General features: G+C 40.0%; 1 protein-coding gene across 1 annotated transcript in view; it reads left to right on the top strand.

The window, feature by feature from the left end:
• The window catches only part of LOC310870932 (ras-related protein O-RAL-like), an 84,280-nt gene that overhangs the window by 1,994 nt on the left and 64,755 nt on the right, over positions 1-17,531 (top strand). Inside the window, exons 2-3 of the mRNA XM_083782314.1 lie at positions 69-195; positions 2,625-4,087. Coding sequence (XP_083638440.1) covers positions 69-195; positions 2,625-2,729 — 232 coding nt within the window. The 3' untranslated portion in view covers positions 2,730-4,087. The remainder of the gene's footprint in view (positions 1-68; positions 196-2,624; positions 4,088-17,531) is intronic.

Below are 17,531 nucleotides of genomic sequence, written 5' to 3'. Positions count from 1 at the left end.
TGTGTGTGTGTGTGTGTGTGTGTGTGTGTGTGTGTGTGTGTGTGTGTGTGTGTGTGCGCGCGTCTCAGGGAGCAGATCCTGCGTGTGAAGGGGGAGGAGGAGGGAATTCCTCTCCTGCTCCTGACGAGCAGAGCCGCCGAATGGGGCGTCCAGTACGTGGAGACGTCGGCCAAGACGCGCGCCAACGTGGGCAAGGTAACCCTAAACTCTAAATCTAGGTACAGCGACCTTTAACCCATTTAGGCCTGACGTCAAAAAATCTAAAAATAAGTCTTCTGAAAGAATATATATTCAAAGATTTGTGCCGCATTTTCACGATTTTTCAAAAAATAGCAGACCTACAAGCTCGTAGAGCGCCACTCGGAGGCGCGCTATGAGCTTGTAGATCTGCTATTTTTCAATAGCTAAAGTATAACATAAAGATTAGTTAAAACACCAAAAGGGGTTCCCACTAGGGCTGCACGATTAATCGAATTTTAATCGAAATCGCGATTTTTGGATTTGGGCTATGGACCAGAGCTAAGCGGCGAGCGGGTGCTGCTGCAGAACATCATCATCATAATAAGGGACCTACTGTCCCTTATTATCGTGAAGTCGTATTTTGCATCGAGGAGCCAATAGCCATGTGTGTCTGACTCTTGTGTTGACTGTGTACGTCGCCTCGGCTAAAAACAAAAGGGAAGCCTGTCTTACGTTTTGCTGTACGACCTGTTGCATCAGCGTGCTAAAAAATAGCTGATCTGCAAGCTCACAACGTTTCGCCTCCGCAACGCGCTGTGAGCTGGTAGATCGGCTATTTTCAGCACGCGTAAAAATGGAGGATGAGACGTTCAGAAACTTTTGTCTTCACAGTACAAGCATCAGCTGTCACAAGTTGAAAAGAGATGTGGCATCATTACTTTTCACATGGCCCATAATATGACGAGACAGAATCAAAATGGAAAAGGATTAGGCCTACAGATTCAGTGGCATTTCACATTGCAAAAGGGTGCAGGAAGAGTGGGCACCTAAACATTGACCCATTTTGACCTGATTAAAAAAATGTTTTCTACGTCCTGACAGTTTTTTGAAAAAGCTATGTTTCTATGTCAGTCATTCTTCGATTTTTCAAAAATAGCAGACCTACAAGCTCGTAGGTCTCGTAGATGAGCTTGTAGATCTGCTATTTTTCAATAGCTAAAGCATAACATGACGCTAACACCAAAAGGGGTTCTCGCCCAAAATGGGTTAAATTGGCTATTTTTTAAGAATGTTGGACATAAATATTTGTATTTCTTTCATAAAATAAAGTTGGGTAGTGTACACTGTTTATCTTTCACTCAATAGAAACGGCTCCTGCCGCAAGTTCATATGACATTATGTCCAGTCCATGTGTGCTCCAGCCCCAGGGAATGTATGGGATGCACATGCTAATGTGTTTCTAAAGGTGTCTACTAAAAGATTGAAATTCAACTCCCGTGGGAATTTGAGTTATTAGCATAATATGTAACATCCTATATAAGGCAAAAAAGTACAAATTCTTTAAGTATCATGTGACATATGGAACTAGGGGGTTTTCATGATTCATGAAGCATTAGTTTTACACAAATACACTCCTTGGGCTAAATTAGGCCATATCCACTTGACCAAAATGTGCTGACCTCATCACAAACTGATGAGGTCTATGGCTATGGCCGTTCTCCTTTGTAGTCTATATGTATGGGGTCCAGATGGCGTCTTGGTGAACTTGTGTGTTTGATGCCTAGTCGCCGACCAATCGTTTAGTGTGAAATTAAAGCCACAACGATATAATGACAGACGATTTAAAAAAAAGACTGTTGTGTGAAATACATGACGATCTGATGAAGCGTCTGCTTCAAATGGGCTGTAATGGTGACATAAAGGGTTACTAAAAGTATCTCTCTCCCTCCTTTCTCTCTCTCTCTCTCAATTCAATTCAACAGGCTTTATTGGCATGACGTTTTACAAGTGTTGCCAAAGCACAATCAGATATGACAAACAACAACATAACATAATATCAATGATATGAAAAAATAAATAGAAATAATATAAAATAAAGCAGGTGGTGCAGAAAATAAAACATGTATGTGTGTCCTACTGGTTGTCCCTTTTCTTGTGACAGGAATTGACATATTTTGCAGCCAAACGGCACATTCTTTCTGTTCCCCCAGAAGGACTGGTAAATCTTTCCCTTTCTGTCATACTTCGGAATTCTGGGAAATTTCTTTCAAATTTTGGGAAGAACTCCTCTCTAATATTTGTGTAGTTTTTACATTGTGTTAAGAAGTGTAACTCTGTCTCTATAGCTCCGTCATCACAGTGTGTAGTTTTTACATTGTGTTAAGAAGTGTAACTCTGTCTCTATAGCTCCGTCATCACAGTGTGTAGTTTTTACATTGTGTTAAGAAGTGTAACTCTGTCTCTATAGCTCCGTCATCACAGTGACAGCACAGCCTCTCCTCTCTGGGCAGCCAGGTATGTCTGTCTGCCCGCCCTTCTCTATTGCCAGACTATGATCGCTCAGTCTCTCTCTCTCTGTCTCTCTCTGTGTGTCTGTGTGTGTGTGTGTGTCTCTCTCTCTCTCTCTCTGTCTCTCTCTCTCTCTCTCTCTCCCTCTCTCCCAGGTGTTCTTTGATCTCATGCGTTACGTTCGTAAAAAGAAACTGTTGGAGAGCAAAGAGAAGAACGGCTCCAGTGGCAAGAAGCCGAAGAGGTGCTGCGTCCTCTAACCCCCTCTTGTGGCAGGAAGAAGAACCCCCGACGCACTCAGAGAAGCTTAATACAATGTGCCAAAGCAAAAAGGGAAGCGTGTGTCGCAGGGCCGGGCGATACGGTCAAATCAATATATATCACAATTTATTTCAAACATTCGACGAAGGATTATTTTATACTCTTTGTTTTACAGGGCCTATAGAGCGTCGCAGTCCCGCCCCCCTTTCATGACGACGCCAGGCCCAGGAAATAGTTCCCAATGCATTTTTCCCTCATAGACATTTCAAAACGTATTTATTTAAAGACCTTATAAGCGTCGTACGAAGCCAACTCTTGAAAAACAACAAAAAAAGTGTTGTAACCTGCCGTTTTCAACTTCTTTCTAATTATTTGTTTCAGCCCGAAAAATTGTGTTTGTTGTCATGATTTGTCACAAGAGTTGGCTTTGTCGGCGGCGTAAATGTCTTTAAATAAATACTTTATTTATTTTCCGGTTCTCTTGAGGGGGGTGGGACTGCAACACTGCTCTATACTGTAAATATTATGGTTGCAACACAGCTGAACAAAGTCTTTGATTTAATCTAAAATCTAAAATAGCCACCCTTGTACAACGACTCAATTTGTTGTGGAGAGAAAAAAAGAAAACAGCTTCTCGGTTATTTGATTAACCTACTAGATTAAGTTGGTTATTGCTTCTAAATATCTGTATCATTTTGGTTCTTTAATTGCCCAGCCCTATGTTGTATAAACAGGTGGTTTATAATAAGGAAATGGAAACATGTCACATGTGATTCCTAAGATGTGACTAAATTTGACTGAGGGACTGCCATTGCATTTTTTTTCTTTTTTCGTTTTGTCATGTCATGTGAAAGCAGGGACTCCCAGCTTCAAATTGACATATTGGTTGTTCAGTTTGGCCTACCAGTTTTGGAGATATGGCTTATAGAGTAATGTCTGGCAGCGAGTTGAGAAAACAAGCTTGAAAGGTTCACTTCTGTGGACTCTAACATTACACCTAGCTACATGTTTAAGCATTTATTTCATATTTACATGTCTTCTGTGGTCTCTAGCATTACACCTAGCTACATGTTTAAGCATTTATTTCATATTTACATGTCTATTTCAGCTCTGACACTTATTTCAGACATGCTCTACTATGTGACGAGTCTGCCTGTGCTATTAACTCTTTGTTTTTTTTAAATAAGCTTTTCTCCATTGGTGAAAAGCTGGAGTTTGCGCGATGGCAGCAGGCTCTCAGTCAAATCTGGTCACATATATTATAATTATATAATGTATACCATATATTATGATATACATAATGCATATTATGCCAATCACTGTGTTGAGTCAAACTATTTCACCTTTCTATGTTGCCGTATACAGTTCAATAAATAGTGAAATAATATTAAATATATAAATAAATAATGAATAATATTTTAAATTAGTTGGTTTATAGTTATTTGTTTTCGTTCATTTGTTATTTTTAGTTAGTCAGTTATTTTGCATGTGTTTAATATTATATATAGATAAAACTAATAGGGGAGATAACAGATAATGTATGATGAGACATCTAGATATGTGATATAATGCTCCCGGACTAATAAGAGAGATAACAGATCTACATCTAGATGGATGCTATGTATGGGTTAGGGTTGTAAATCTAGATAAAATGTGTAGAATGTGATAAAGCTCAAGGACCAATAAGATAATAGAGGGTATGCACGTCACGTGACATTATCATAACTAAGTTATGCAGGAATGCCCACTGCCCCACTGAGTGGCAAAAAACTACTTTCAAACTTTCATACATCCAAACAGAAAAGTCCTATTTGATTGCATTAAATGACTTTAAACAACCTTAAATTAACTTTGTCACTCAATTTTCCACTCGATTTGCCATTCACTTTATGCATGTGCATAAACATGTGAGATAACGGGCAAACTTTGGTCAATACAATATGGGTCTATTTGGACACACGCACGCGCACACACACACACACACACACACACACACACACACACACACACGTTGCTTCGCCACAACAATGACTAACATTTAGAACATACACGCAAAATATTTGCCGCCTTGTGGTGACCACGGACACATGCAGAATACACAACTATGCATTCTAGCTGCTGGTGTTTATAACGATACTAATTATATAGCTTCCGGCTAACTTATTATTATTAATGTCCTCACTGTATTATTTACTGCTATTATTTTAATGTTTTATTCCTGCTTTTCTTTTCTTTTTTTCTCCAACTTTTTTTATTTCATTTCATGAAAGGTGCTACAAATAAATAAATACATTTTATTATTATTGTTTAGTTTTATTAACGCACAGTGCGCATGCTAACTTCATAGTTAGGCTGCCTAACTATGAAGTTTATAACGATAATAATTATAAAACTATGAATTCTACTGGTGTTTATTTGGGGGTCCTTGACATGAAAAGGTTTGGGAACCACTGCTTTATGGTGTCGTCCACAGTTAACAGTTTTGTTTTGAGTTGTGCTTGAAATGTAGGCTACTGTAATTCTGCAATATGTCAAGTGTAATGCTTAATTGGGTCGTCCACTCACAGTTGACAGTCTTTGTATTGAGTTTGTGCTTAAAATGTACTGTAAATTCTACAAACATCAATCAGTCAATGAATTAATAAACAAACAATCAATCAGACAGGTCCATTTGGTTCCATTTGTACACTCTCAGAGTTAAATGAACATTGATATTACAATGTAAATGGGGGGTCTCAGAGATATAAATGCCATTAAATGGGGGTCCGTAGACTAACGCATGTAAAACCGGGGGTCCTTGAAATGAAACGGGTTGAGAATCACTGCTATAGAGCCGTAAATATGGAACCAGTGCTTTGAGCTGCGTGTGTTGCAGAATGCATGGAAAAGTGGGTATTAACGCCATCTGGTGGTGGAATTTTACTGACAGAGGTAGCATTATACTTCTTCCGTACAACAGTGTTTTACAGTCAGTCCGTCAAGTCTGTGTTTAGTCAATTTATCTATCTTCATGGGTATTAATACGTGTTTAAGTGTTTTATTGTTGTTCTAAAAAAATAGAAGATTATTTAACATAAACTGTCGATTCAAATAAAGAAAGTTTTACAACAAATAAAGTGTCTTTTTTACGTCATGAAGAGACACAGCTACTAGCTAGCTGCTCAGCTAGCGGCTAGCTGGCTAGCTAGTCTTCTGTGACTCGGCACTGCGGCTGCGCAGTCGTCGAAAACAGCCGAAGTACGAAACCTAAACATCGGCTGTTTTCGACGCGCGTCACCGTCGTACGGATGAAATACACATCGGCTGTTTTCGACTCCCTCCATTTGGTAGCACAGAATAGATACAGCAGAATGTAGTCTCTGATGCCACCTGGTGGTGACAGCCGACAACTGCAGGACTCCGTCGAATGAGCAAATTTTGAATTTCCTGTTGGAGAGCTAGCAAATTTAAGACATCCGGTTGCCTTCAGAATAAAATAATTAATAATAATTCGACAGCGCTGTGACGGGCCTAGCTAGCCAGCTAGCCGCTAGCTGAGCAGCTAGCTAGTAGCTGTGTGTCTTCATGACGTAAAAAAGACACTTTATTTGTTGTAAAACTTTCTTTATTTGAATCGACAGTTTGTGTTAAATAATCTTCTATTTTTTTAGAACAACAATAAAACACTTAAACACGTATTAATACCCATGAAGATAGCATAAAGCTATCGATAGCTAAAGCTAACTTATTGTAATTAATGTCCTCACTGTATTATTTACTGCTATTATTTTAATGTTTTATTCCTGCTTTTCTTTTCTTTTTTCTCCAACTTTGAGCTGCATTTCATTTCATTTCATGAAAGGTGCTACAAATAAATAAATAAATACATTTTATTATTATTATTATTTAGTTTTATTAACAGCCGAGCGGCTGTTTCCGGTGGGTCGGTTGTATTTTGAAAGGAAAGCGGAAACACTTGAAGAATTAACTTGACACGTCGCAGTAGCTTTTATTTTGTAAAACCGGAAGTGAAGACACACAGCTACTAGCTAGCTGCTCAGCTAGCGGCTAGCGGCTAGCTGGCTAGCTAGGCCCGTCACAGCACTGTCGAATTATTATTAATTATTTTATTCTGAAGGCAACCGGATGTCTTAAATTTGCTAGCTCTCCAACAGGAAATTCAAAATTTGCTCATTCGACGGAGTCCTGCAGTTGTCGATTGTCACCACCAGGTGGCATCAGAGACTACATTCTGCTGTATCTGCGCTACCAAATGGAGGGTGGTGAAACACTGTTGGACGGAGAAGTATAATTGTAGCTCTGTCAGTATAATTCCACCACCAGATGGCGTTAATACCCACTTTTCACTGCATTCTGCATCACAGTGCAGCTCAAAGCTCAGCTCAGCTCAACAGTTCTACAAACCCACAGCGCGTTGCATCCACGACGTGTTGTGGTCTTGTAGATCTGCTATTTTCGGCGCTCGACACCGTCCTGCGACGAAGCACAAATGTAATGAAATTAGCAAGATCTACCAGCTCACAGCGCGTTGCAACCACGACGTGTTGTGGGCTTGTAGATCTGCTATTTTCTGTCATACGACGGTGCTCAAATGGAAAGAAACTTTAAATGAATGGATGTGAATTAAACTAGTTATTTAACTACTAATAATGAATGGATGTGAATTAAACTAGTTATTTAACTACTACTAATGAATGGATGTAAATTAAACTAGTCGTTATTTAATTTATAACTATTAATAATGAATGGATGTGAATTACACTAGTCGTTATTTAATGTATAACTATTAATAATGAATGGATGTGAATTAAACTAGTTATTAACCTACTAATAATGAATGGATGTGAATTAAACTAGTCGTTATTTCATTTATAACTATTAATAATGAATGGATGTGAATTAAACTAGCTCTTTATGTGAATTAAACTATAGTTGTTTATCTCATTTAACTACTATTTTGTGAATTAAACTAGTTGTTATTTCATTTATATAAACTTGGTTACCTGATGTGTTTTAATATTTATATAAACTTGATTGATGTGTTTTATGTATACAAATTTGATAACATGATGATTGTCAGTAAATAAAAAGAGAATAAAACATTTAAACATATAATTTAGAGAAAAACACAAGCAGACTTTTGGCAACGCCGCTTCAAGCCTGCTTCTGATTGGCTCGTTTGCCATGAGTGGAATAGTTAGAGAGTGGCGACACGCTTTGATCTCTATGGGCTGTAGTTCCACACGTTGGAACTATCCCATTGAGATAGAATGAGCACTTCCGCATTCCTTTATTACAATGGGGGGGGTCAACGCTACTGACGTCATCTCTCTCACTAGATTACTCTGGGTCGGCGATGTTGGTCTTCAGGGTTGATGACGTCGCCAGCTCAGCCTAAACAGCTCGAGGCAGCCGGATGAACCGTTAATGTGTTTTATTTACTTTTATAGATGGAGTAATTAATCAATGACGTAGAATTGATCCTTAATTGATGTAAACAGTCCACGTGTGAAGCCGACAGTCTGAATAGAGCATTAGTATTCATAATAAGTGACATCATCAGTTCTGTTTAGCTGATTATAGCTACAGTAGCTCATCTTACAGCTGGAGTCAACAGAGGATATACATATTAATAAAGTGATGAGTATTAATGACATGAAGTCATATTAAAGTCCATGTGATTGGCTCACATGGAGCTGCAGTTGTGAAGGTTGAAGGTAAGAGCACTTATTAACAAGTATTGTTGCAGCTTGTGACTGCAACTTGTTCCTGTTCGCAGATGACTCAGCACTGCTGGTCTCGGACAGGAACAAACTGCAGGTTGAAAAGACCCTCAGCTCTGAACTCGGTAGAATCTGCACCTGGCTCGCTGATAACAAACTATCCTTACACCTGGGAAAAACTGAATCCATCCTCTTCGGATCAAATAGTAAACTCAGCAAGGCAGATGGCTTCTTGGTTAGAGTGGGTGACAATATTATCACACGAAAAGATGAAATTACCTACCTAGGTTCCATCCTGGAGGCCAATCTTTCCGGTGATAAAATGGCCACCAACGTAATCAAAAAAGTCAATCAAAGAACAAGATTCCTTTACAGGATCTCCTCACTGGTCAGCAAAAACACCTTGAAGACCTTAACAGGAGCCCTCGTACAAGGTTTCTTTGACTATGCATCCACCTCTTGGTACCACAGCACCTCAAAGGCCCTTAAAACAAGGCTCCAGACCTCTCAAAACAAACTGGTCAGGCTCCTACTTGGCCTCACCCCCCGAACCCACCTCACCCCTGCCCACTTTGACAGGCTGGGATGGCTTAGGGTCGACGACAGAGTACAGCATCTTGCAATGGGTCTGGTCCACAAGATTCGATACACCACCAAGATACCCATGTACCTGTCTAAATACTTCCTTAATGTAAACGAAGTCCACACCCACAACACCAGAGGGAGTGCAACAAACCATGTACAACCCAGATTCGGCACAAACAAGGGACTAAATTCTTTTCGCTCCTATGCCACCAAAATGTGGAATGCCCTACCAACAGTCATTAAGACATGTGAATCCCTTGACTCCTTCAAAACCGCTCTCAAAGGGCACCTACGGATGGCTGCAATTCGAAACTGGCCTCTGTAAAATCTGAATCCCCCACACCCCCCCACCCCATTTTCCCTCACTGTATATAGTATCTTTTCCCTTTTTTGCTTCCCATATGATGAATTCCTGTTCTGTTCTTTACCTACAGAGAAATGTCTATTTGTATGTCTCTAAATGTTTGTATGTCTTTAAATGTTTTGATGAATTGAACAATGTGGACCCTGTTGTAAACAAGTGTAATGCTTAATTGGGTCGTCCACTCACAGTTGACAGTCTTTGTATTGAGTTTGTGCTTAAAATGTACTGTAAATTCTACAAACTGTTAATAAAGATTTCAATCAATCAATCAATGTTAACAGTTTGCAGAATTACAGTACATTTCAAGCACAACTCAATACAAAGACCGTTACTATATGACTGGACGACACCATTAAGTATTACACTTGTTTACAAGAGGGTCCACCATGTTCAATTAAATTGTTGTTTCATCTGAAAAGATCACAGGATCTATTGAATGTGACAAACTGACATATTGATCTTAGTGAAGTATTTAGACAGGTACATGGGTATCTTAGTGAAGTATTTAGACAGGTACATGGGTATCTTAGTGAAGTATTTAGACAGGTACATGGGTATCTTAGTGAAGTATCTAGACAGGTACATGGGTATCTTAGTGAAGTATGTAGACAGGTACATGGGTATCTTAGTGAAGTATTTAGACAGGTACATGGGTATCTTAGTGAAGTATTTAGACAGGTACATGGGTATCTTAGTGAAGTATTTAGACAGGTACATGGGTATCTTAGTGAAGTATTTAGACAGGTACATGGGTATCTTAGTGAAGTATTTGGACAGGTACATGGGTATCTTAGTGAAGTATTTAGACAGGTACATGGGTATCTTAGTGAAGTATTTAGACAGGTACATGGGTATCTTAGTGAAGTATCTAGACAGGTACATGGGTATCTTAGTGAAGTATTTAGACAGGTACATGGGTATCTTAGTGAAGTATTTGGACAGGTACATGGGTATCTTAGTGAAGTATTTATACTGTACACATATACTGTATGTGTATAAATACATGTGTATATGTGTGTACTCCAGGATGGTACACGCGGGGTACATCGGGCTGGAGAGGGACCGTCCTCTCATCAGGGTCCCGTTTCCCCACCTGGCCGTAGGGACGGTTCTGTTGGCTCTGACTGGACTGATCCTCTGTCTGGTTCTGTCTCTGATGTACCACTACTCTGAGAGTACTTATACTCACTGTCTGGTACGTATACTGTACTGTACACTACACTACACTACACTACACTACACTACACTACACTACACTACACTACACTACACTACACTACACTTATGTATTTACGTGCCAGGGGCAGGTGGGCAACCCTTAGTGTTTTATTTAGCTGCCAGGGACAGGTGGGCAACCCTTAGTGTTTTATTTAGCTGCCAGGGGCAGGTGGGCAACCCTTAGTGTTTTATTTACCTGCCAGGGGCAGGTGGGCAACCCTTAGTGTTTTATTTAGCTGCCAGGGGCAGGTGGGCAACCCTTAGTGTTTTATTTAGCTGCCAGGGGCAGGTGGGCAACCCTTAGTGTTTTATTTAGCTGCCAGGGGCAGGTGGGCGACCCTTAGTGTTTTATTTAGCTGCCAGGGGCAGGTGGGCAACCCTTAGTGTTTTATTTAGCTGCAAGAGGCAGGTGGGCGACCCTTAGTGTTTTATTTAGCTGCCAGGGGAAGGTGGGCAACCCTTAGTGTTTTATTTAGCTGCCAGGGGATTCATTTACCTGCCAGCAGAGCCGTAAGCCAACACAAAGTGACTTGATTAGCTGTCATTTCTCCCAAAAAGAGGCTAAAATCTGTTTGGTCTGTGTGTGTCTGTTAGCATGCAGGTGGACATGAAGCTGATAGACCTGGATGAAACCAGCTCCTCGCCACTCGCCCTACACACTTGCCCTCGATATGCGCGTTCACGCGAGGCTGCGCCATATTAAGTGTCGTCCGAAACCAAGCAGCCTTGAGTGGAAGTGGCTTATAAAGCCCTCAAGAGTGAGTCTGTGCCGATCTAGCCTCTCTGTCTGCATGGAAACCGCCACCTACAAATGTAAGTACCACCACAAATAAATGATAAATAAACTCCTCCTAAACAATCTTCATCTGATGCAGAATAGACAACGCTCTAACTGATGTTCACAAGGGCTCTTTATTTACCCCACCGTGAAAAGCTATAAATTAAACCATACAAACAAAACAACTTTTAACAATGATTTATAAACACCATGGATGTATATGACATGTCATTTTTGACAGTCACGCTGTATTTCCTTTTTCCATATTAATGAAATCCACATGTCACACAAACGTACACGATGCAATGCAATATAACTGTACAAACAAAATAACAGGTAACACAATTGCATGATGGTAACCATGGCAACGAATGGTGTCTGTTTCCTGTTTCTGCACAAGGAGGGCGAGTGTATTTCCAAACTGTTTTTTATACCCAGGACCCTAATCAAGGGAACTTGATTCAGCTGGAGGGGCACTTCCTGACGAGGGAACCTCCCGAGAGCACTTCAAGTCAAGCGACTGGTTTCAGAAAGGGCCACGGGGAGAACATATAGTCTTCATCATGGCCCCTGAAGAGCCCTAGGAAGTCAGGAACCTGATGGATCAGAGTGCCCTGCTCACTACAGGTAAGATGCACGCTCGCACACACGCACACACACACACACACACACACACACACACACACACACACACACACACACACACACACACACACACACACACACACACACACACACACACACACACACACACACAGGAGATGTTTATTGTTTATACATTTTGAAAACTTTAAAAATGGCACATTCCGTAAATATGAAAATGTCTAGCAGGGGGAGTGTTTACTGGGTAGGTACCCTCACATGTTCTCCCCGTGTCCCCTAGGGTAGGTACCCTCACATGTTCTCCCCGTGTCCCCTAGGGTAGGTACCCTCACATGTTCTCCCCGTGTCCCCTAGGGTAGGTAGTAGGTACCCTCACATGTTCTCCCCGTGTCCCCTAGGGTAGGTACCCTCACATGTTCTCCCCGTGTCCCCTAGGGTAGATACCCTGACATGTTCTCCCCAAAAACATGCAGTAATCCTGGTCTCTAAACTACCTCCCCCTGGCCAGTCACATACATGGAATGCAGAGAGACTGCATATAGATATATATAGAAGATAGAGTTTTTATTAAAGTGTCCTACATCATAAGATGCCCAGCCCGCACGGGCTTAATAATAATAATAATAATATATACGATTTATATAGCGCTTTTCTGGGTACCCAAAGTCGCTTTACAGAAAGAAGTACAGACATATTTATTAGAAAACTATTTAAAAGGTTTAAAAGGTTAAAAACTATGTGTGTGTGTGTGTGTGTGGGGGGGGGGGGGGTTATGTAGGGAAAGCCTGTTTGAAAAGGTGGGTTTTGAGTGTGCTTTTGGTCATTTCGGCTTACAAGACACTCACAAATTTGTACATACATAATGATACATATACACAAATAGACAGTTACTCATGGATACATCGTTCTCCAACGTAACTGACCATGCCTTCTCTACGAATTTTCTTAAAACAAAAACTTCATTACTGAACAACCAATTTAACATAAAACATTCAGACAAATCTGGGTACTTATCCTGAATTCTTTCAAATAAAGAGTTTCTTAAATCATGGTATAGTGGACAATAGAATACAACATGAAACTCATCCTCTACAACTCCCAGGTCACAAAGAGCACACAGTCGCTGCTCCTCAGGAATGCCAGTATATCTGCCAACCTCAACTGCCAGAGGTAAAGCACCACATCTTAACTGGGCACAGAGGGACCTCTGTCCCCCCCCCCGAACCTCAAATGACGTCACATTGTAGGCTCTACAGCGCCGAACCGACTTTTATTCGGCTCTAAAATAAGAGTATGAATCGGCCCTAAGGTTCAGTCATGTAGTCCTCTTTGAATTGAATATAACTTCTTAATTTAGCTTTTTTCACAATGTCCACCCTCCATTTCTGCTGATGTAACTTAGACAGTTTATATTTGACTGTATTAATGTTACAATGAAGGTTATTTAAAACGTATATGTTTAAATCAGAAAGTGAGAAAATTGAGGAGACCTCTCTTATCCACGGATGATTACATATTTTATTCCAATTAAATATAATTTTCGTAATGCTCCTTTCCTGGCAGTTGGATAAGGCGATTCCATAATCTGATCATTTCACATCTCTGCCTTGTCAGGCAGCTTTCCCAACCTGTGTCACCTTCAATGGCCAACTTAGTGGTATACTTAATACTTATTATTAATTAATAATACTTAGTGGTATACTTATGCACCCCGAGAAAACACCTCAAAGCTCTACTCTGAATGATTTTACATTCGGTAGCCTCCTCAAAGCCCCTCACACCTGCTGCATAAAACTAAATGGAAGAAACCATGGTGTCATAAAGCTTGGTAAATGTATCAAAACCTAAATCAGGGCAAATTTAATTTTACTTAATATGGCACCTAATGCTCTACCTGTTGAGTCAGCCAATACATTCCTTCCCTCAGAGAAACTCATAGATTCATTAAAAACAAAACCTAAGTATTTGTATGAGGGGGAATAAGTCATTGACCCGAACATGAAACTATGGTTACAAATCTTTGAATATATATTCTTTCACAGCGAACATTTTTAACTCAAATATTTGCCTCTGGTGGATTTTCAGATGGTGGTCGGTTTTTTTTCAGAAAAGCGTCAGGATTGATTTTCAGGACATTATTTTGGTCTAATGTGCTCTCAGGTCTCCATGGGTTTAACAGCGGTATGTGCACCGTGCTTCTTCAGATGCTGCTGGAGGCCATCGATGTTCTGAAACCAGAGGTGTGGCGCAGAGAAGCAGCTGCTGGAGGCCATCGATGTTCTGAAACCAGAGGTGTGGTGCAGAGAAGGTACATTCATTTAACTCTGAGTTGTCATGGCAGATTATATGATAATGCCACTACACTGCCGCTGTTTGGTCTGTGAGTATAGTTCATTATGCATCCTATGAGCCTTTTACTAAGAGGAGGCATAATGAACGATACTCACAGACCAAACAGCTGCAGTGTAGTGGTATTATCATGTAATCTTTGATTGCCGAAACGTTGGATTAATAAAGTTATTAATTACTACTACTACTATAATATTAGTAATAAAACTTTATTTCTATAGCACCTATATATTTCATGACATGAAAATGATAGCAGTAATGCAATACACTGAGGACATGAATAACAACAAATAATTTAAAAGTTCAACTAAAAGCAGTGTAGTGTAGAAGTAAGTCTTGAGCTGTGCTTTAAAAGTGTCTACAGAGGCTGCCTGTGGAAGGTACAGTGTTATTAAACTACAGAGGCTGCCTGTGGAAGGTACAGTGTTATTAAACTACAGAGGCTGCCTGTCGAAGGTACAGTGTTATTAAACTACAGAGGCTGCCTGTCGAAGGTACAGTGTTATTAAACTACAGAGGCTGCCTGTCGAAGGTACAGTGTTAATAAACTACAGAGGCTGCCTGTCGAAGGTACAGTGTTATTAAACTACAGAGGCTGCCTGTCGAAGGTACAGTGTTATTAAACTACAGAGGCTGCCTGTCGAAGGTACATTGTTATTAAACTACAGAGGCTGCCTGTCGAAGGTACAGTGTTATTAACCCATTCTGACCTGAGATCAGATTCTAAAAATGTCTGTTTGAAAATGACAGTTTTCTGAAAAAGCTATGTTTCTATGTCAGTCGTTCTTCTATTTTTCAAAAATAGCAGACCTACAAGCTCATAGCGCGCCACCGAGTGGCGCGCTATGAGCTTGTAGATCTGCTATTTTTCAATAGCTAAAGCATAACGTAATGCTAACACCAAAAGGGGTTACCGCGCAAAATGGGTTAAACTACAGAGGCTGCCTGTCGAAGGTACAGTGTTATTAAACTACAGAGGTTGCCTGTCAAAGGTACAGTGTTATTAAACTACAGAGGCTGGCGTCGAAGGTACATCTGATTAAGACGACCCCCATTTTTCAAGACTCATTTGTGGAAAAAGAACATTGAATGTCAAATAGTCTAGTCCCTGATTATAATACGACCCAGTTATTTCCATTAGGAAAAAAACATTATTTCAGACCAATATGATATGTGATTTCAGTATCTACTATGTTCTATCTGTTCTTAACTAATATTCTGCTCTCTCCTGTTCAAGGTGTAATGGAGTGGGACATGATTGCAGTGAGTGGAGCCAAACAAACCAGAGATGAGAGCTCAGCCCAGCATGAATTGATAGTCAGGTTTTCTCCAGGCTAGCAGAAAAACGGCGACAGCTGAATGTCCAAAACGGGTCTAAGTCCACCATGGTTATTTTATTTATTTTCCTGAGCACAGAGCATGATTTGAATCATTTTATATAGGAGCATGCAGCACATATTTCACCACATATGAGTGTGACGATGCAGTGAGCCTCGTCACACTCATTCAGCCAAACTTTAGGCCATAATTGTCGTACTCGTTCAGTGCTAACCTTAAACATTAGCACTTTGGTGGACTTAAAGTCTGCTACAGCTCAGGAAGACGTCCAGATTGAAACACACCACACACCACACATTATAACTGAAATGTATCATTGTTACAGCTTGTGAACCAAACATGTTTATGGTTAACAAATATTATGTTATATTATTATTATACAAATGTAGAATCTATGATCCTATGTCCTAGGATAGGTGGTGGTGTAGCAAAGATTAGGCACAACATTTGGAATAGAATTATACCGTTTTATATTCTGTGCTTTATTGTTGCTACACTGCCTGTCTTTGGTTTAGGGTTAGGGTTAGATAGGGTTATTGTTGCTAAACTGCCCTCTGTCATTGTTGCACATAGGACTAAGAGACTCAAAAACGAAATTACGTTTCTCCTAGTGTCTTTTTAACTAGGAGAAACGTGATTTCGTTTTTTTCTGCTGCTACAGTTGGGAAGAATGACAAAATAAAGCAATCAATCAATCATTGCACTGAATTATTGTTACATATTCCTGTAAATGTTTTGGAAATGCATTGGTAAAAATGTGTGGGAATCCTGCGACACTCATAGTGCCCTTAAATTATTTGATCTGTGTTTATTACTACAGTCGAGTGCTGATGTTTTATTGTGTATCTTTGTTTTATCCAGTGTTTTATTGTCCACTAATTGTCAGTAGATTAGTGTAATGCTTTTTTTAACTTGTAGTCAGCTCAATGAATGAACTGGTTGGTGGTGACGTGTAATATTTCACCACTACACCCATAGGTGTCCCTGACAGACTTATCAAAGTTCCTCTCCACCTGTAAACAAGAAAGCGCTCCTTGGCGTTGCTGAAATGGTGAATATTTTCAGCTCCATCCATAGTTTTAAAGAATTAAATGTTTCTTCTGTATTCTCTTTTTTTGATAGCTAGAGTCTGGTGTTCATAAGAAAATAATAACATGCTTCTTTCTCTGTTGGTGTCAACAAGCAGCCTAAATTACAATGGGTTCAATCTATTAATTAACCTTCAGGAATGAAATAATGTAACTATAATTCATGGGTTAATTATTATCCATTTAAGTTATTTCACGGTACATTATGTGGTCTGTTATTATATTGTAGGCCTATAGTTATTTTAACCCTATTTTCAAATATAACTTTCCTCATCAACTCTACAAAAGGCATCAGGGGAAATGGTTATAGAGCTGTTACTGATTTTGTCCACTTGAGGGCGTCAGAGACCCTATTTTCCTTTGAGGGACAAAGGCCGTTGAATAAGAACAGAACTCAGAACTTTGCAAGGGTGATAATGAATATAATGCTTTATGAAAACAATAGCAATCTCTAGCAGTCACTTTGGGACAAATAACATTTATTTCCCCTCAAAACTATTTAAATAGTAGTCTAGGCCGCACACGCAGTCACGTACACACAGGTACAACCCAGCCCACGGCCCCGCCCCTACTTGAATAGTATGTCACATGCATTCATCCATCCTGTCAGCCAATCACATCGCGTCGTTCTCCGCACGTGACCTGCCCCGCGTCATTTTGATTGAATGATTGAAAGCATTTGTGTCGGCGTCTTATCACGGCCAGGAGGAGGACCGACCATGTTGAATGAATCCTTTTCCACTCACGTCGGCAGG

The sequence above is a fragment of the Protomyctophum parallelum genome (genome assembly GCF_964188405.1).
Source record: "Protomyctophum parallelum genome assembly, chromosome: 14".
Taxonomy (NCBI): domain Eukaryota; kingdom Metazoa; phylum Chordata; class Actinopteri; order Myctophiformes; family Myctophidae; genus Protomyctophum; species Protomyctophum parallelum.
The sequence above is the reverse complement of the archived record's forward strand: the minus strand, read 5'-3'. Positions and strand labels throughout refer to the sequence as shown.